At 30.2% G+C, this 19,352-nt stretch overlaps 1 protein-coding gene across 1 annotated transcript in view; it reads left to right on the top strand.

The window, feature by feature from the left end:
- LOC118183663 (NCK-interacting protein with SH3 domain) overlaps positions 1-19,015 on the top strand; it is an 82,506-nt gene extending 63,491 nt beyond the window's left edge. Inside the window, exon 11 of the mRNA XM_035353261.2 lies at positions 787-19,015. Coding sequence (XP_035209152.1) covers positions 787-978 — 192 coding nt within the window. The 3' untranslated portion in view covers positions 979-19,015. The remainder of the gene's footprint in view (positions 1-786) is intronic.
- The last annotated feature ends 337 nt before the right edge of the window (positions 19,016-19,352 follow it).

The following is a 19,352-nucleotide window of genomic DNA, read 5'->3' as shown; positions in this document are numbered from 1 at the left end:
TATAAACATATGTAGGACATAGTTTTGTGGAAAATTTCCAAGCCAGTTCCATCTATTGCCCGCAAATCCCGCACATTTACATGAGATGACTTATGTCACAAAAATATAAAAGACCTATAAAAGTGAGAATTTCAATTAGAGTTGTGTTATGAGCATATCTCTCTCTTTGAAAGCTGTCAGAAATAGATGCAATATAAATATTTGTATAACTGACGACTTTCAGCAACATTTGTTCACTTAGTAAAAGTTACCACGGTTGTTTCCAGGCAATTTAGTAATAATATTATGAGCAGGAGTTCTAACATCAGCTTTAGACTTTCTTTTTACCATTGGGTATTTTGTCTTTTAAAAAAATTTCCGGCAAAAAACGTCGGAAACATAAAGAAGATGGCTTTGGAGGAGACTACACTGAACCACAACCACTTGGGAAAAATAGGGGCATTTTCAGAAAAGTGTCTTTAATAGGGTGGGTCCATTGGATCCAGCATGCATGCTCACGGGTTAATGATATGCTAGCATTTTTACACACACACAAAAAAAAAAAAAAAATTTTTTTCTTTTAAGAGAAAAATATGTACAGTGAATGTAATTTCTGCTTCTTCAATATAATTTCTGATGTTCTTTTTCTGCTGTAATGATTTCTGCTACTTAATTTAAATAATAAAAATCAAAATTTGATTTGATATAAATTTGGAATCAAACAGATTATGTGTAATTAATTTTTGCTTTCTATAATTTGCTTAAAATTTTTATCGAATGTTCATTATTATTATATTTTTCTTTCAGAAACGGTTGCTTTATTTAACACTTATACAAAATCTCCTAAGAAATTCTAACTATGCTGAACACATGCACCAAATAGACAGTTTACGTAAATGTTTTCATTCTGTTCTGGCTCAAGAAGTTCCCGAGAAAGCAGAAGTTGATATAACTCTAGACATAGTCAAGGAATTTGAGGTTTGGTTTCAAGAAGAATGATAGCTGTAATATGAAAGATGTTTATATAGTGGTTAAATCAAAGTATATCCTCAGAATTCAGTTCTTAAAGTGTTTTCTTTATAATACTTTATTCCATACCTAAATAAATATTATTTACAGTAATTCAGTTTATTTGTAGCTCAAGTTTTAAATAGCTTGATTAAAATGAAAGTTAAAAAAACAAAATTAGTTATAAAATATAAAACTGTTGAAGAAATACTTTTTTTTGTGTGACATTTCATCTTCTTGGCTCAGATAACCTCTATAGAACAATGGTATCAGGGTTTTATATTTATACAGTACAAGCTTGTCCTAATGTGTTCATATATTCTCCCATTCAACGAGTAATTTGTTTAGGATCCTCTTTTCCTGCCCATTAGGTTTTATCTTGTTTTTTTCTGAATTTCAGTCTGGTTATGCATGTGGTGAATAATTGTCATATATGATAATTTATTAGCAAAGTTGTACTATCATGCTTTTCTCTAGAAGTTACTAAGTAAGAGGTTTTGAAACAAAGATGTGATATAAATATCTCTACCTCAGGAAAATATTTTTTTCCTATGTATTTTTCAATCATGAATAAGGCAGTCTAAGAAATTAGATGTTTAGGTTTTTCCTGATAATTGACTATTCACCGTATTTACTAAGTACATAAATATTTTGGTATTAGTTAAAGAAAGATTAATATGATTAATAACTCAGTTTTGAAGGATACTGAGCCAAGTAGATGAAACCATAATTAAAAATAAAACCTTCTTTTCTATTTCTTGTTCTGGAAATCTTCTGCTCATTTTAATTCTAAAATTATATTAAAATATTGCAGTAATGAATATATAAACCATTTTTTTTCCTTTTCTTTAAAATATTTAAAAAGTTTCTCTTTAAATAAAATTTTAATTTCATGGCTACTTACCTGCAGCATTATAATATTGATCTTTAATGATCTTATTATGGACTATTAACGTATATATAGTAAAAGAAAGCACTGAAGTATATGATTATTAACATCTTTAGGGATAAATTTTTTAAAGTGACATAAAGTCATTTAATTTTGTGCTTCGGTAGTTGTTGTTCTTTTCATATTAGTAGAAATTTGGTGTACTAAGGAAAACAGTTGGGTAAAGCAGTAAACATATGCACAAGAAATGTCCGCATAAATATGGCCCTTGAATATTAATAGCAAATTATGAACAAAAATATTTTGTATATTCAGGGCATACTGGCTTTACATTTTTCACAAATTTAATAAGTTTGTTTTACACAATTTTTGTCATGTTACCATGGAGGAATTTTCAGTTCCATTTTTAGGGCAGTGACCTATAGAGTCTAATTTTGTTTTGAAAACAGATTATTATTATAACAGTATATAGAAACAGATTATTCTATAGAGTATAGCAGTGATTATCAAGTAAAATAAATTGCTATCATATGACAATTTTTTTTTTTTTTTTTTTTTTGTTTTCATTGCTGAGAGATTTTTTAGTGAGTTTTAGATTTTAATTTTTTCGACTAGAATAATTTGAATTAAAAAAATTAAATACACACATTTGTATATTCCCTGAAGAAGCTAAGGAATGGAAGTACAAGTTTCCTCTGCTTTACGAAAGTTTTCATGAATATGTTTTAAAACAAAATGATAAGGAGAATAAATTACTATTACTTTATTCAGGGAATTTTTTTAGCATTCCAGGATCAAACAGTCACACCAAATCATAGCAAGTATTGCATGAAATCTAAGAGTAGAATGTTCTCATAAACACACTGATTGAATAAGTTGGAATAATGTGAGTAATATATAATTTTTACTATTTATTCATAGTTGAGAAGATAGATCTCCTGCATTGCAGTTTATACATTTCACTTTTACTCTCTTGTCCAGAGTGCATTTGTGTGAAACATGCCCTTTTAGGCATTTCATACACCTGATCTTACTTTAACATTCTGCGGTACATCCAGATCTCTGATAACAGAAGCATCAATGGGAGGGGGGGGGTTGTTCATGGCTTAATATCTTTTAACACAAATCTTTGAAAAATCTGTTGAAAATTCTTGTAACTCAATAATTTCTACATTTCATAGAAAATTTACAAAGTATCTTTTGGATATCTCCGTTCTTGGCCCTTGCAAAGTCTGCTAGTTTGCTCTCCACTGGTTTCTTCTTAGCATGCAGCTCTTCAAAAAGGTGGTGATATTGATGATAATTCTCGCCATAGCGATTTTATAATTATGACCGGAGGTTGAATTAGAAATTTAAAAGTAGGGATTGTAGGGGATCAGAGATTAAAAGGAAAACAACCATATCTTATTTTTTAAGGCTATTCACTAATTTTTCTACAAATGTACCCTAATATTGAAAGTCAGTGCTTGTTTTTTTGCTATGAGTAATGTGAAAATTTTAAAATTAGATAATATGCTTCATTGTGCAGTTTTCTATTATATAGTTCATTGTAGACTCTCAAATTAATGTGCATACTGCCCTTAAGTTAAAATTGTAGGTTTTTTTTATGGTTAAAGTCTTATTCTTCATCACAGATTGCATAAAGCAAATGCTAAATGCCGTTTTCACCCTTTTTTTTTATTTAAGTAAAAAAATCCAGTGTATTTCATGATCAAGAAGAGATACTAATTTTAAGACTTTTGTGGAAGCACAGAGACATAGAGCATATTTTCTTGAAGGGGGTGATATATGTAAACGTTCACTCGAATTTGTCTCTCATGACTGTCCTTTAATTATCCTAAAATCTAAAACTTTTAGCAATATGGAAAAATACAGTGCAAAATGTGTTTGCTCTTTTCAGCTATATCATAAAAATAATCAATTCTGAGCAAAAGGTTTTGTGTCAGTGACTTTACTATATTGGAAGTGAGTAATTGCTTAGTCTGAAACAACTCACCAAGTCTAAAGAAGGTTAAAATAACCTTTTTATTTAAGTCATAAACAAACAGATAGCACTGCTTGTACAGCAGATGAACCTCTGCTACTCGTTGGAACTTAAAATTAACATAAGATAGCATTAAATTCAAATGTAGGAAATATAGTCTGAAATTACAACACAAATTAATCTATGTAAGGTGGCTCAAGACAACTATGGCTTGTATTTAAACATTGGTTAGCAAGATACTAAAGTCAGGATAAAATTTGGTAGAGTCAATGATACTAGGTAATAGCAAGATGAAGCTGCCTGAAGCTGTAATCTAAATATTCAAACCCTCCACTTGGATTCACAAACAACTAATTTACATTTTGGTGAGGACTATGGAAAGAAGTTATAGTAAATGTTTTGCTGTAATCATAATAATTGATCAATTACTATAAAATTCCTTAGAAAGTAATATGCAGATCAATAAACTTCATTCAAATGCATTTTTATTTAATTTAGTTCTGTTCAACAGTGCAGTTTTGTGATCTAATAATAAGAAAATACATTTCAGATATGAAATAGGGACTTAAATAATGTTTTAAAGAAGCTGAAGCTTTTTGTTTTAAAAATTTTAATAATGGTGAATATGATAATTTTTGTTCTTTTACATTGTGATTGCCATAAACAATAGCAAAAGAAAATAAGTTATAAATGTTAATTAATTAAATATTTATTTTTGGTAGTGAAAATAAAATTATGTAGGCAAATATGTAAAAATATAATCAATCAAATACTTTTTATTTTAGATAATGTGTGCAAAAGAGCAGTTTATAAGAAATGTGTCCCAAACTGAACTTGAAAAACAAATAAAATTCATAATTAGCCTGTTGTTAATATCATCTTTCAAGATTGACTATATACCTTCAATTGATATATATATATATATAATGTTGTATGAACTTAAATCCATTTAGTACGAATACAAGTTATTATTACTTGCGCAATTGCTGCAAAGTTAGTTAATAAAATTATTATATATATATATATATATATATATATATATATATATATTTTCCTTTACTGTTGTCAATGGTTTTTTTCTTTTTTTATTTACTTTTAAGGATAGGTTTAGGTTATTTGAATATGGCAGGGATGCTTTTGTTTAGAACTTTCTAAGAAATGCGTGTATTCACATTATATGTGGAGAAAACTACAAAAAGCAACCATGCTGCCAGCACATTCACCTGGCTTGAACTTCCAGTAATCAGCAGTCTTAACCACTCAGTCAATGGTAGGGCTTTCACTAAAAAGAGCAAATAATTTACTGAAATTCTTTCATTGTGAGGAATATATTTATTAATTAATGAAGATTTTAGTTAATGGATATCCACTTTTCATGCTGTCTTTTTTTATTATTTTTAAGAAAAAAGATACTTGGAAAAAATTTCTGTAATAATTTAAATAAATAACCGTGTTCTTAGAAGTGCTGAAATTGTGAATGACTTGAAATCATTATGGTACAAAAACAGAGCAAAATTAATAATTTGCATATTTTGATTTTCTTGTTTGTTCCTTTGAACAAAGATAAAATGAAATTTACAGAATTTTTTCTTGTTAAAGCATGAGGCTTTGGGAACACTTGAAATATACGCATTATAGAATGAACAATTAAATTTGCTAATTTTGATAACCAAGTGCTGTGGTTGCTTTCACAAAGAAGTACACAGTATTCTTTGTTAATAGTCCATAATAATTACTGATTAAAATTCTATCCTTAATTATAATGCTGACAAGTAAGGGCCAAAGTTTATATACTTTTTTTTTTTTAATTTTATCATTCAATGTTCAATATAAAATTTAAGATAAGTTAGTAAGAAGCTGTAACATATTGTAATTAACATGTTATGGAGAATTTTTTTCTTTAATTTAAATTAAAAAGTATATATTTTATAATTTAATTTTAAAATATATTCAGAATAAATTAAAAATTTTTAGTTTATAATTAATGCAAAATATTGGATAGTAGATTATTATCTTTTTTGTGCTTTTGATTAATTATCTACTTATGTGTACTATTTATGTGTAAAAAATGTTTCTATAAATTATTTCTTTTGTATTTTTCTGTTAAAGAGGTACCACTTAGTATCAAACCTAAACATTGGTGGGAAATCTAGTGAGGTGGCAGCAACCCTAATGTAAAGTATGTAAAGCACCATGAAAAGAATGGAATTTTATTAAATTCAGAATAAGTACAAAAAGTAAAAACAGATACAAAAAATGTAAAACACAGTTTGCTAGACTAATTCCTGATTACACAAAAGGCATATTTGTACCTTCTAATTTCGTTTAACATAGCCAAAAAACATTCACATTTTTTCATGCAATCACTGCCACAAGAATTCAACGAAGTAGGAATGAATGATAGTGGCCTTTGACATGCTGATCTTTATTTCGCGCCATTTTGCACATGATTCCATCATTTGGTGACTGGGTGCCCCTTTAACAGTAAAATACTATTTCATTTTGCTACTTTAATGTAATGTCTTTTTTTTATTTTGATATAATATTTGAGACATTGATCTATTCCATATAAGTACTTTTTTTTTGTGCAATATATTGCCAATCTTCTTAATATTCATTTTATACTCAGCTTAGTCTTAAGTAATGTTAGTATTTGGTGTTGAGGTTTCTCGTATTTAAGAGTCAAATCTTTTCTTTCTTCTCTGAATAAAATCTGTGTAATATATAGCAGCCTGATAACTTATGCAACAGAATGTAATTCCAGTCATAATTATCAAATTTAGGTCATTCGTAACATATTAATTATTATTAAATGTTCAAGCTCTCTGATATTGCTTAAGATTGTTTAGTTGATGTTTGTATAATAGACTACATTTCTTTCATGGAAACTTTAATATAATAGGACCTAATTCAATATATTATATGCTAAATATTTGGATTCTGCTTTGTCTTATATAATGGTAGTATTAACTCTTCAGTCCTTTATGCATTGTTAAGAATTCAAAATATTTTTCAAATAATATACAGGACTGTGATATGTAAGTATTTATCAAGATTTAAGCCATATGGACATCTAGCTGCTGTTAATAACCATGAAGATATACCACATAAAAAGAAATTGTAGAGAAGAATTGCAAATAATGTATTAGGAAATTATACTGTAATTAATGTGTTAAAGACTATGGCATAGTAAATATGGAACATATTTTTTTGATTTCATTTTAAAAATATTACTGATTAAAATTTTTTGAAAACTATTAAATTAAAAATTTGGAAAAATTCTCTTATGCTTGAAAAATGAACCAATTTTTTAAAATTAAATTTTAAATGATAAAAATGTAATTTTCAGTAAGGTAAAATTAGTAACATGAACACTTTTAATGTATTTTTGATATTTGTGATGGCAAACAAATATAAAAATGGCTTTAATTCTCAGTTATGAAATTAAACCTGCCATGGTTCTTAATGGTTGATGTGAAGGTGTGATCCATCTTTTTTAATATCATATTTTCTCTTCTCATATTAAGAATTTTATCAAATAGAAGCTTTTATTAATATCAAATATTTGGAGTGAATGTATAATTTCAATTCTTTAAGTATATTATGGAGTTTTGTTGTTAAATTCATCATTACTTTCAGTGAGTTATCTTATCAGCATTATATCTCTTTCCTGTTTATTCTGCATAAATTACATAATTTTTGTTGTATATCTCATAGATGTATCTTCTATATATATCTTTCATCTTTGTATCTACCTCGTCATTTTCTCTTTGTTTGCTGAAATTCTTTCTGTTAATTTTTTTTTTTTATTAAGCTTGAAAAAGCTATATGCTCTAATGAGTTTATTTTTAATTCATTTTTTGTGTAATTCACAGCAGCACATAGATACTTGTTTATCTGAGTATGTGCCAAAGATTTTTCATTTGATACATTTTTAATAATAATCCTTTTAAGGAGCAACAATGTGTGTATATGTTTAATTAATTAATCAATGATTTTTAGCTTCTGTTTGTTGGAATAAGGCATTTACTTTATCTATTGTGCAAGGGTTTTTTTTGCTAATGCAGAAATTATGATTATGTAAAGAAAATTTTGTTTGAGAAGTATAAAGAATTTTTTAAATTCAAACATTGGTATTCAGTAAGTATCAGCTGAGTAATGAATAGAAATTCATAACACATATTAGTTTCTTATGTAATATTTTATGTAGAAATTCTTTCTAGAGTTATTGTAAATACATATTCTAAACAAATATTAAATATAATATTAATTATAAAGTTTTATGTCTTTATTTTATGTAAGTACATTATGCAGTTATTAAAGAGAAGTGTTTTATTTTCTCATAAAATAAGAAAATAAAAATACTTCCTCATTCATATTAATTTTTTACACCTGTGTTGATTTATATTAGAATATATTAGATATTAGAATCATATTTGATGAGATTTTATGAATATTCATTTATTGATCTCTTATAATGCAGTGGCTGCTACATGGTTTGTCATATCAATCAATATGACTTGGCAAGAAAAGTAATCAACATTTTTTCTTTTACTTTGAATAAAAAATGTGTTAATAGAAACAAATAAAAAATTACAAACTAAACAAATAGCTGATTTATTCATCTTCTCTCTGGCCCTTAAAGAAAAACAAATAGAGAGCAAATGCTTAAAATACTTATTAAAGAATTTAATGAAAGTGATAAAATTGAAGATTAATAAAAAGTCTACATGCTTACAATTATATTTTCTTCCTAGCTGTCTCTATCTATACCCTTCTCTGTGTCTATGGTATTCATGAATAGAAGGTACTTTAAATAAGGAAATAAGGGGAAAATACCTTTATTCTTGTGAATTATTTTTTACAGGTATATTATCTAAAAATTTAAAATAATATGAAAATTTAGAAGATTAATGTACTTAGTAAAATTTAAGCTTTTGAGTAATGAAGCTTATTTATTGATAATTTTATGTAGCTTTCTTTTCTCAGTTCTTTTGTCAGCATTGCAAAACACTTTTTTTCACATGAAATTTCATAAAGATGAATAATTCTAGTAAATATACGTCATTTTATAATATATATTATGTACTTTGCAAAACTTTTGATAGTATATTGTTGCGTGCGTACGGGTTCGTTATGAAATGAATGCACAAGTCCGATGAAAAATGAACAAAAATTTATTATTATCACAACAAAAATGCTTAAATTTTCTCAAATTATCATGCAGTATTACAATATCTCACAGTAGTTTTCTTTTAACTACTCAAATGTCAATAGAACGTAATTCAAAACAGCTAAAGAACGCTAATCCGCGAATTCGCTACAATCAACAACAGTAGTTTTCTAAACAACAACAAACTAAGCAACTACTACAAACTGAGATGTTTTCCTCCTTTTATAAGATTTTAAAATCACGCGCTAGAATTTTCCAGTACTTTCTCGAAATCAAAAAGAGATATTTATTTATTTAATGCACGCGCTCTTGTATTTTCAATTTTCCGGCTTAGCTTTCTTTTAATATTCGTCATGCGCTGCACTGCGCGAGAAATAAAACCATTTAATTTCTAATTGAACTAACATTAGCTTTTTAAATACCAAATTCGTAACACTGCCCCCTTCCCAAGGACTGCACGTCCCGGGCAGTACAATCCCTGGACAGGAAGCAAAACTTACAACTGTGGCATAAATGCATTAATAAGCATTACATTACAATAATAAACAACATGAACAATAAATGCAATACATAAAACAAATCAAATGCTATCAAATACAAATCAAATACACATTTAAAAACAAAAATGGACCATGGTCTTATACTATTTACAATTATTTACATTATGTACTATGGCCATAGTAATGAGCTAACCTGTCGTAATGAACGACTTTAGGTTTAGAGTTCGAAGACTTACGAATCCGAACCACGACGTCATTCAGCCTGTTTAGGACTGTGTACGGCCCATCCCAAGGTGACTGTAATTTCGGACAAAGTCCTTTCCGTCGAGTCGGATTCCACAACCACACCTTGTCTCCTTCGTTGGATCTATGTCCAGCAGCTCTCGTGTTGTATCTGGTCTTCACTTTCTCCGTCGTCAAGTTCACTCGCTTTCGTGCGGAACGGTGCATCACTTCAAAACGGGCCTTGACATCTTGGATGTGTTCCTCAGGCGATGAAGGCGCATCCGTACGGCGATGAAACAGGCGGTCACAAGGCAGACGAAGGTCTCGACCGAAGAGCATCTGAGATGGAGAATAGCTGGTAGTCTGGTGTTTCTTTTCGACCCTAGCATGATTTCGGCTGTTTCTCGAGCTGGTTCTTTCGGACAAAGCGTCGGCATTTCCAGGTGAGGATCCCTTCTTAGGATGGATAGTCATGTCTTCAGATCCTGAAAGCAGTTTGTTGTTTTTCAAGTCTAAGGAAAAATTGTATTTCCTTAAAAAGTCCAATCCGAGTATGCATGGATCTGTAATATCCGCCACATATGCCGTGTGATGGTAGGCGGCACTTCCAAACGTGATGTTTACGTTTAACTTCCCAGTTATGTCGATCTTGTCACCAGACGCAGGCTGAAGGGTAACACAGGATGGCGTCCAAATAAGTTTATCTTTAAACTGTTCAGCTAAATCTTTCCTAATGATGGTAACATTAGCTCCTGTGTCAATGATCATTCTGCAAGGAACTCCATCGATATTCCCATTGATGGACAGTCCGTTATTGTTGCCACTCACTGTATAAATTTTAAGAGCTTTAAAACAAGGTTTTTCACTATCTGGCAACCTCCGTTCCTCGATATGGTCACTAATTTGTTTACTGCGTTGTTGCTGGGAAATGGTCTTATTTTCCGTACCTCGGGGTGTTCTGCAGTTTCTTCGTATGTGGCCTTCAACTCCGCAGTTCCAGCACTTTAGAATTAGTTTCTTTTCACTTCTGTTCCGTCTCAAGCCACTGACTTGTCTGGTAAAATCATCTGCTTTATATTCCGTACCCTGGGGAGTTCTGCAATTCCGTCTTAGGTGACCTTCACTACCACATCTCCAACACCTTAGAGCCACTTTCTTCTCGCTCCTACTCCGTATCAAATCTTCGACTTGTCTGGCTAAATCATCTAAACGAGCCATCAGTTGATCCACTGGCTCATGGACTCGCACAGCTCTAACTGGGTAGCGATCTCTACTAGTTGCTTGCTGGGCTGCCTCGAACTTCATGGCGTACAACAGAGCGCTTTTTAAATCTTTTACATCCGCCATTCGTAGAGCTTTCTGTATTTCAGTATCTCGGATGCCGTCGATAAAGTATTGCAAGGACAGGATTTCCCTTGTTTCTGTCGGGCATTCCGAAAAGGCGAGATGGGACAGCCTTTCAACATCCGCGGCGAGCTCCTGAAGTGTTTCGGTAGGCTTCTGTTGATGAGATTTTAATTGGAGCCTGCTGTAGTCTTTTAAACACTTCTCCCCAAAGCGCAACTCCAAGGCGCCGGACAGAGCTTCGAAATCTAACCTTTTGTTTTCGGGAAGAGTCTGAAGGATATCCGCTGCGTCGGCTCTTAGAGAAGCGGCGAGATGACAGGCCTTAGCTTGGGAATCCCATCCATTCGCATCCGCCACGATAGAAAATTGTGTCTTATACACCTGCCAGGAGGTCTTCCCATCATATGTGGATAGCTTCAGAGGTGGATGAGCAGGCATTGGTAAGAATTTAAAATCATCACTCCTGCTCCCTGCCGACGCTACGAATTTCTTTAAAGTATCCATTTCTTTGGCAACTGCAGAAACTCTCTCATCAATTTGTTCTTTTACAGAAGAAACTCTTTCTTCTATTTCTTCTTTCACCGAAGAAACTCTTTCTTCAATATGTCCAACTTTATTTTCAACTGCGTCAATTCTGCCTTCCATAGCTTCAAATTTATTTTCTATTATGCAAGTAATTTCTCTTTTCATTTCTTCTTGACCAGCTTGAACGGCTTTCATTTCGTCCTTAACGGATTCCTGGCCCAATTTCAATTCTTCCTTAACGGATTCCTGGCCCAATTTCATTTCTTCCTTAAATGATGCTTGGCCAGCTTCCATCTTTTCTTGGAATGCAGCAAAAGCACTAATGAGCTGTCTCAATTGTTCTTCCATCGCTCTTGTTATTGGCATTCAAATCCCACTTCTGACACCAAAAATTGTTGCGTGCGTACGGGTTCGTTATGAAATGAATGCACAAGTCCGATGAAAAATGAACAAAAATTTATTATTATCACAACAAAAATGCTTAAATTTTCTCAAATTATCATGCAGTATTACAATATCTCACAGTAGTTTTCTTTTAACTACTCAAATGTCAATAGAACGTAATTCAAAACAGCTAAAGAACGCTAATCCGCGAATTCGCTACAATCAACAACAGTAGTTTTCTAAACAACAACAAACTAAGCAACTACTACAAACTGAGATGTTTTCCTCCTTTTATAAGATTTTAAAATCACGCGCTAGAATTTTCCAGTACTTTCTCGAAATCAAAAAGAGATATTTATTTATTTAATGCACGCGCTCTTGTATTTTCAATTTTCCGGCTTAGCTTTCTTTTAATATTCGTCACGCGCTGCACTGCGCGAGAAATAAAACCATTTAATTTCTAATTGAACTAACATTAGCTTTTTAAATACCAAATTCGTAACAATATCTTTAGTTAATTAGATTTTTTGCATATTTATTTAGTATGCATTATTTATTATTATTATTTAGTATGCATTATGCCCTGCCCATATTGCAAAACTTCTGTATATGGCTTCTTTATATTTTGGTATTTTTTTTTCGTTTATTTGATTTTTATAGGAATTTTTTTTTGTCCTTCTGTTAATCATGCTGATAATATTACTGTGTGCATCTTATAAACGAAAATTCTTAGAATTAAAGAAACAGAAAATTATTACAAACTTACAAATGTAAGTGATGATTAATATTCTGAGCTAATAAAAATGTAAAATAAATTTACTCTTTTCAAATGATTAAATTTTCTAAATTAGTAAGATAGGTAAAAATGAAAATTACTGATCACCAACTTGATCACCAATTTAATGAACTAAATCTGTAAAATTGCATTAAAGTTAATTGTTTATTGCCTTCAGTGATTGATTTATTTAACTGCTGATTGATTGATTTAAATGAATTTTTTTTTTCTTCTTCTCTACAAAAGAAAGTCATATATGCAGAACACATTGGTACTCTAGCAAGTGTAGCAAAAATAAGTGTTAACACCGACAGATGTTAGTCTTAGTATAAAAAGAATTATCTAATAAAAATTTTCATAGGGTGAAGGCTATTCTAAAACAATTCTGAGTCAGGTTTGTGATTCAAGGGAGATTAATACTGTGGTCATATTCAAACACCCTGTATTTCTTAACTAAAAATTTTTTTAAGTACAGGCAGATTTTTTTTTTCACATTCTGTGAAGAATGACTTGTAGTACTTAATTTATCTCATTTAAAAAAATTAAGAATTTATGAATGATTTCTATCTTGAAATTGGTTGTAATTTACTATTCAAATTGTCAATGACTTTCTATACATTTTTGAAAGTTTGTGAAGCTATTAATTTACAACCTTCTTTTTTCATGCTAGGCCCTATTTCCTTTTCTAGCATTGGAAATGTTTTAGAAGATATTTATGTAATCTCTATACCTCATACATTTGTTTATAGTGCATTTGAAAGAAATGGAATTTTATCTGTTTTATTTTTGATTGTTCCATCAAGTCAAACATTAATTGAAGCCTTCATAAACATTTTTTTGAGCTTATAATTTGAGTCAGTTATGCTGTTAATATCTTATGTGAAATAAAATGTGCAGTTTAAAATGGGTAAAATTTTCTGTTCATCCTGCTCTCAAGAGGGTAGAAAAGTCATCTACCCATCTCAGCTCATCTAGCCACTAATGCTACTTCACCCTATGAATGAGACAGCTTTGAAGAATCGGGTTGTAAGACTTACCAAATTTGCTCTTGTGAACAAGACTTTAGACACTGTAGTTTAGCCACATCTATTCTACATAAGTGTGTTGTTTATTTTACTTTTGAAGAATATATAGAATAAGTAATAACAAAACAAATCTAGCAGGTTTTATCCTACATTTTTAAAAATTATTTAAAATAGTTTTTTCATCTGAAAATAATTATATACATATATTGTTTTGTGTATGCATCTGTGTTAAATTAACATTTTTATAAACATTGCATGTTATATTTAATTTGTGATTGCCTGTCTATGGGTAGTTGCACTTACAATTTTATCCATAATATTTTCTCTAAATGCTCCCAGTTATGGCCAAAGATTTTATGTATTGTGTGTTGATGTCAAAGTAGTGTTTAGCGTGTTACAGCTTTACTTTATTGATATAAATATCTGTTCCTTGACTTTTGTAATTTTTACTTGGTGTTCATGTATTATGTGATTATCTTATTCTATTTATTGTCTCTTAGTAATATAAAATATTTAGAACTGTAATAGTACAATTACAGTCTTCCCCATTTTCTATAATTGTTAAAATCTTTCTTTAGTTATTCTGCAGCAACAAAGAACAGCATGCATTATTTTCTTTCCTGTTAGTATATGGGACCACAAATCTCCTGATGTATATTTTCATTGTGCATTCCTTTTGCCCCTGTTCGTTCCATTTATTGACCTGATTGAGCTTTATATCATAATGAGTAACATGTGATAACTAAGATTAACTTTTGTGTATTACTTGTATTTCATTCTTAAAAATGTAGATGGAAGTAAAACTGGCTTAAAAATGGAAACTGTATACAGTTTTGAAGTGTAGAGCTAAAATGTGAATTGCCTGAAAAGAAAATGTAGATTATGCATTAATATATCTTCTTTTAAAAGTAATTTATTATTAATGATTATTTTTCATACTAAATTGATTCATTTAATGTTGTTTTCATATCTGGAATTTATCATGATTAAAAACTTTAAGCTCTAATGTTGATATATGAGAGAAATTTATATGTTGAAATAAAATATTCTTTTTTCTTTCATTAATTTCATGTTTGTACTTTGATGTTTCATGTTATGAACTATTTGTTATTTATGACAACTTTAATTTTTAATGATCATTGTTCAGTCATTCTTTAAATATAGAAATCTCAGAAATTTGTACAAACTGTATTTATACAATTAGGCACTTATTTTTGATTTTATATTTTTTTCACATGTTCAAGTTTAAATATTCCACATTATTTTTCACACTTCTTTCTTAAAAAATAAAAGCAATGAAGATTGAAGATGATCAGTTAGCTGTATGATGAAGTGATTTTGTTTAATTAAATAGTTCAGGTATTTATTTTTAATTGTATAGTTGCTATATTTAACCTTCTATTGAACTTAGAGGATTGTAAATTTATAAGCACTTTATCAAGTTTTTTTTTAAACAAATTTTAGCTGTATAGTTTTTTGCTCAGATTAACGTATTATTAATAGCTGATGGTAGATGTGTATGATCAATGATTACTGAGTTGAAAACTGATAGTAAATTATAAAAGATTGTTTTTGCTTCCATTCATTTATGGACCTTTTATATCATTTTGAAGATTAGTTAATAAATCTAGAATTTGCATTTGGCTTTTTGAAATATGTTTTGGGTATAATTTTAAAACTAACTTATAAACTTTAGTTTTATGTTAAGCAGGTGTAACAGATAATATCATTGTTTTGTAAAATATATCATTACATTTAGAATCTTCCTCTTTGCTGAAAGGAAAAGAAAATATACCCATGGCAGCAAACAATTTATTATTCTTATATTATTATAATTTTATTGCTCCTCTCCTCCTTTAAATCATGTTAAATTTCCTTTTGGGCATGAGGGATGTGTTTATTGAGATCTTATTATTTTCCCCTCTTTTCTTTTGCCAATATCTTAAAGAAATATCCAAGAACTGTAGAATTATAATTATATAAGCAAAGTCGGTTTTTAATTTTTAGCTTGTTCTCTTGTTTTTAATTTTTGATAAGAGCAGTAAAAGTGTTTATTTTAAGATCTGTTGTTTTTGATGAATTTCTCATTAAAATGAAAACTGGGCTTCATTTTGGCAATAAATTTCTCTCTCTTGGTTTTCTGTAAAAGATGTTTAGAAGTAGCTCCATTTCTTTGTATATATATATATATTTCAGTCCTTCTCACTGACCCATCAGGCACTGTGTCCTAAAGTTAAGTTTGAAGATGCTTGGATTGCAAGTACTGATAAATTTAAATGCTTAGGCGTTGTTTTTGATTATAAGTTGAATTGGAGACTACATGTAGAGTCACTTGTAGAATGCTTTTGTCAAAGGTTGACTATTTTGAAATGCTTGGCTGGCTGCTTGTGGGGAAGCACCAGAACAACTGTAAGTATTACTTGTAAGACATTCGTATTACATTTGATCCTATATGCTCTGCTAATCATAACGGTTGCCAGTATTTGTCACTCATAATGGCAAGTGAGCAAATTCTCACAAAACTGGAAATTTTCCAAAATCAAGCAATGTATCTTATTTCTGGAGGTTTTAAATTTACTCTTATTAGAACTACTGCTACTACTAACAAAAAAAATTTCCTGTGAGAACTATTATTAAAGAGGGAGCTGTTATCTTATAAGAAAAGTTGCTTGTCATTGCAGATCCTTTCTGGATTAATTATCTAGAAATCTCAAGACCCAGTGTGGCTTCGTACAAAACGTTTATAAAATTAAGGGGTTTAATCGACTGAATACAAGAAATAATGCCACCAACAGTTCCAAATCGAGACGCAACTTCACTTGATTGATTCAATCACCAAGAATGAAACATCTGTAGAGGTCTTCAAATGCCTTGCCCTGGAAACCATTCATACTAAATACCCAAATCATAACTGGGTGCATGTTTATACAAACGGGTCATACAATGATGATCTAATATCCACAGGTTTTGGGGTTTATTCTAGCCTTTTTTTTCCTTCTATGCCTCTGCTACGAAAAATCGAAATACATTCGATGTTGAGCTGGACGCTGTTAGAATTCCCCTGAAACATTTATTGACATTGCATTATAATTTCAAGAATGTTGTCTTGTTATCAGATTCAAAAGCAGCAATTCAAGCCATTGGCTCTTTAGAAACCCTACATCAACAGAAGTTATTCAGTGTCGAGAGTTGATCCGAAGCTTGTTGCAGAAAAATAAGAAAATTAGAATACAGTAGATCCTTGGACACAGCAGCATCTATGGAAATGAGCCAGCAGATTTCCTCACGTGAAAGGGTACATCACTGTTACAATGAACAAGCTCAGGTATGGCATATCAATAAAGCTAAACATGAAACAGTCCATGAGACAAAGACATTATTTGAAATTGTTGGATAGCATTAAGGGGAAACAATGAAAGGCCTTAATCTCACTTGTCTTCCAGAATATATACAATGTAATGCCGTGGTCCTTTTTCGGCTGCTTACAGGCCATACCTGTACGCTTACAGTCATAACCTGTAGGTAGTAATATGCAGTCTTTACCAAATTGGTATATTTGATCAGCTATTCTGCCCACTCTGTGATCTTGTGGAACCCATGAACAGAGTCCACCTTCTTTGCTGTGGGGCACTTCTTGGTTATGACGACGAAACCACCTGGTATTGGTGTGCCAGAGACTGCCTTAGGCAATGACTTTCGGTCACTTTTGTTATGTTCTTTGAAGTACAGTCTTTGAACTTCATGTTGTATTTTGCCTTGCCATTAAAAATAATATATAGTATATCCTTTAAGCACAAAGCTTGAGAACATATTCCCAGCTATTTTCAGAATTGACACTCGTGAAATGTTTTATATTTGGCACAAAGGTATGTAAAATTGTGTATGCATTTATAATCATTAGAGTATTCAGTTAAACTCCTTTTAAAAACCTTTTTGCTTGCTAATCAAAGAGAGGATTTTTTTTTACTATTGTTGCCATTTTTAAAAGTTATTTTTATAGTATTTGCAGATGAAATCATTTTTATAACTTGAAAAAGAGTTCCATTTTTTAATAGTTATCAGTTCTATGATTTTCTGTCTTACAAGGAATGTTATATTCAGTAGCAGATATTTTTGTAGTTGATGAAGAAATAAATGTTTCAAGTTTTGCATTACTGAAACCTTCATTTGTGCTTTTTACAAAAATTTTATTTTTACCAATAATTAAAAAAAGAATAAGTACATAAATACTGTTGCAGAGAATTCTAAAAATAATTAACACTAGAATTTTCCCCCAAGAAAGAATGCCTGAAATTGGGAGGAGAGGATTATATATATATATATATATATATATATATTAAAAAAATGTTTAAAAAGTTCTGAAAGTTTAATTTAGAATTTTGACTATTGTTCTTCCCTCACTGTAAAAAATATTTAGAAGGATGTAGTTCTTAAAATTTATTTCCATTCAATGAATTGTATCTTTCTGTCTTAATTTAATTTATTTGTATGATTCATATTGCAAAATCAGATTTCATATTTTGTGTGTGTTAAAATCAGACTACAAACAGTGAGTTAAGGCTTGAAGAAAGATTTAAGAAGATGTTGAAATTATTTATATGTGTATGTGAAGCTATATAGTGTTTCAAAACAGTGTATCAATTTATTTTGTTAGCGAATAAATGTTAAAGGCCTAGCCTAATGAAATTAGAAGTTTCTTTTTTTTTTTAATTAAAACAAATTATGAAGCTTGTTCTATTCTGTGTATTGAAAATAATTAAGTATTACAAAATAGATTTGTACTGCAACAGAATTCATTTAGCAGTATTGAATTGTATCCTAACTGTAATAAAAGAGAATATGAAATTAAAAAATTGAAGCTTGTGCTTTCAATATGCAAGCTTCTGGCAAGTATGAATGAGTGAATTGTGTTTTAAGAGCAGTATTCTGCTATGAAAGGGCATTTTAAATTTATTTTAGTAAAGTACCAAAACTAAAGTAATATATTTTGTAATAGATTATTAGAGAGGGATAAAAATTGAGTCCTTAAACAGTTTTAGATATTCAAGACTGTTATTATTGCAGTATTCTACAAATGTTTTAATTTAAAATACAACATTAAATTTAAAATCTTCTTTCATCCCCTTTTTCATTCCTGTCATATGTTCTAACAAGATATTTGAAATGTGTCATGCTGACATATACACTCTTTTGCCCCCCCCCCCCAAAAAAAAGCACCATGAAGGAAGTGGCTGTTTTTGATGAAATTAAATATGTGTATACACAGATAATAAAATGATTAAAAAATCAAGGTCATAGTACTTGTTCACGGCTCACAATCACCTACTGAGTGTTCAAATTAGTAGTTGGTTGAACCGCCCCTGGCGGCAATGCATGCTTGAATTTATCGAGGCAAGGAGTGGTCGAGGTTCCTAATTTCATCCTGCGACACATTCTGCCAGGCATTCATTTTGTGGTGCCCGAATCTGGGGGGAGGCCTACCATATCCCAGACATGCTCGATTGGTGAAAGGTCTGGTGACCTTACTTGCCAAGGAAG

The sequence above is a fragment of the Stegodyphus dumicola genome, chromosome 11, assembly GCF_044657685.1.
Source record: "Stegodyphus dumicola isolate Sdum_Otavi_A_Nest chromosome 11, ASM4465768v1".
Taxonomy (NCBI): Eukaryota; Metazoa; Arthropoda; class Arachnida; order Araneae; family Eresidae; genus Stegodyphus; species Stegodyphus dumicola.
Note: the sequence above shows the minus strand (reverse complement) of the source record. Positions and strands in the feature narration are given on the sequence as shown.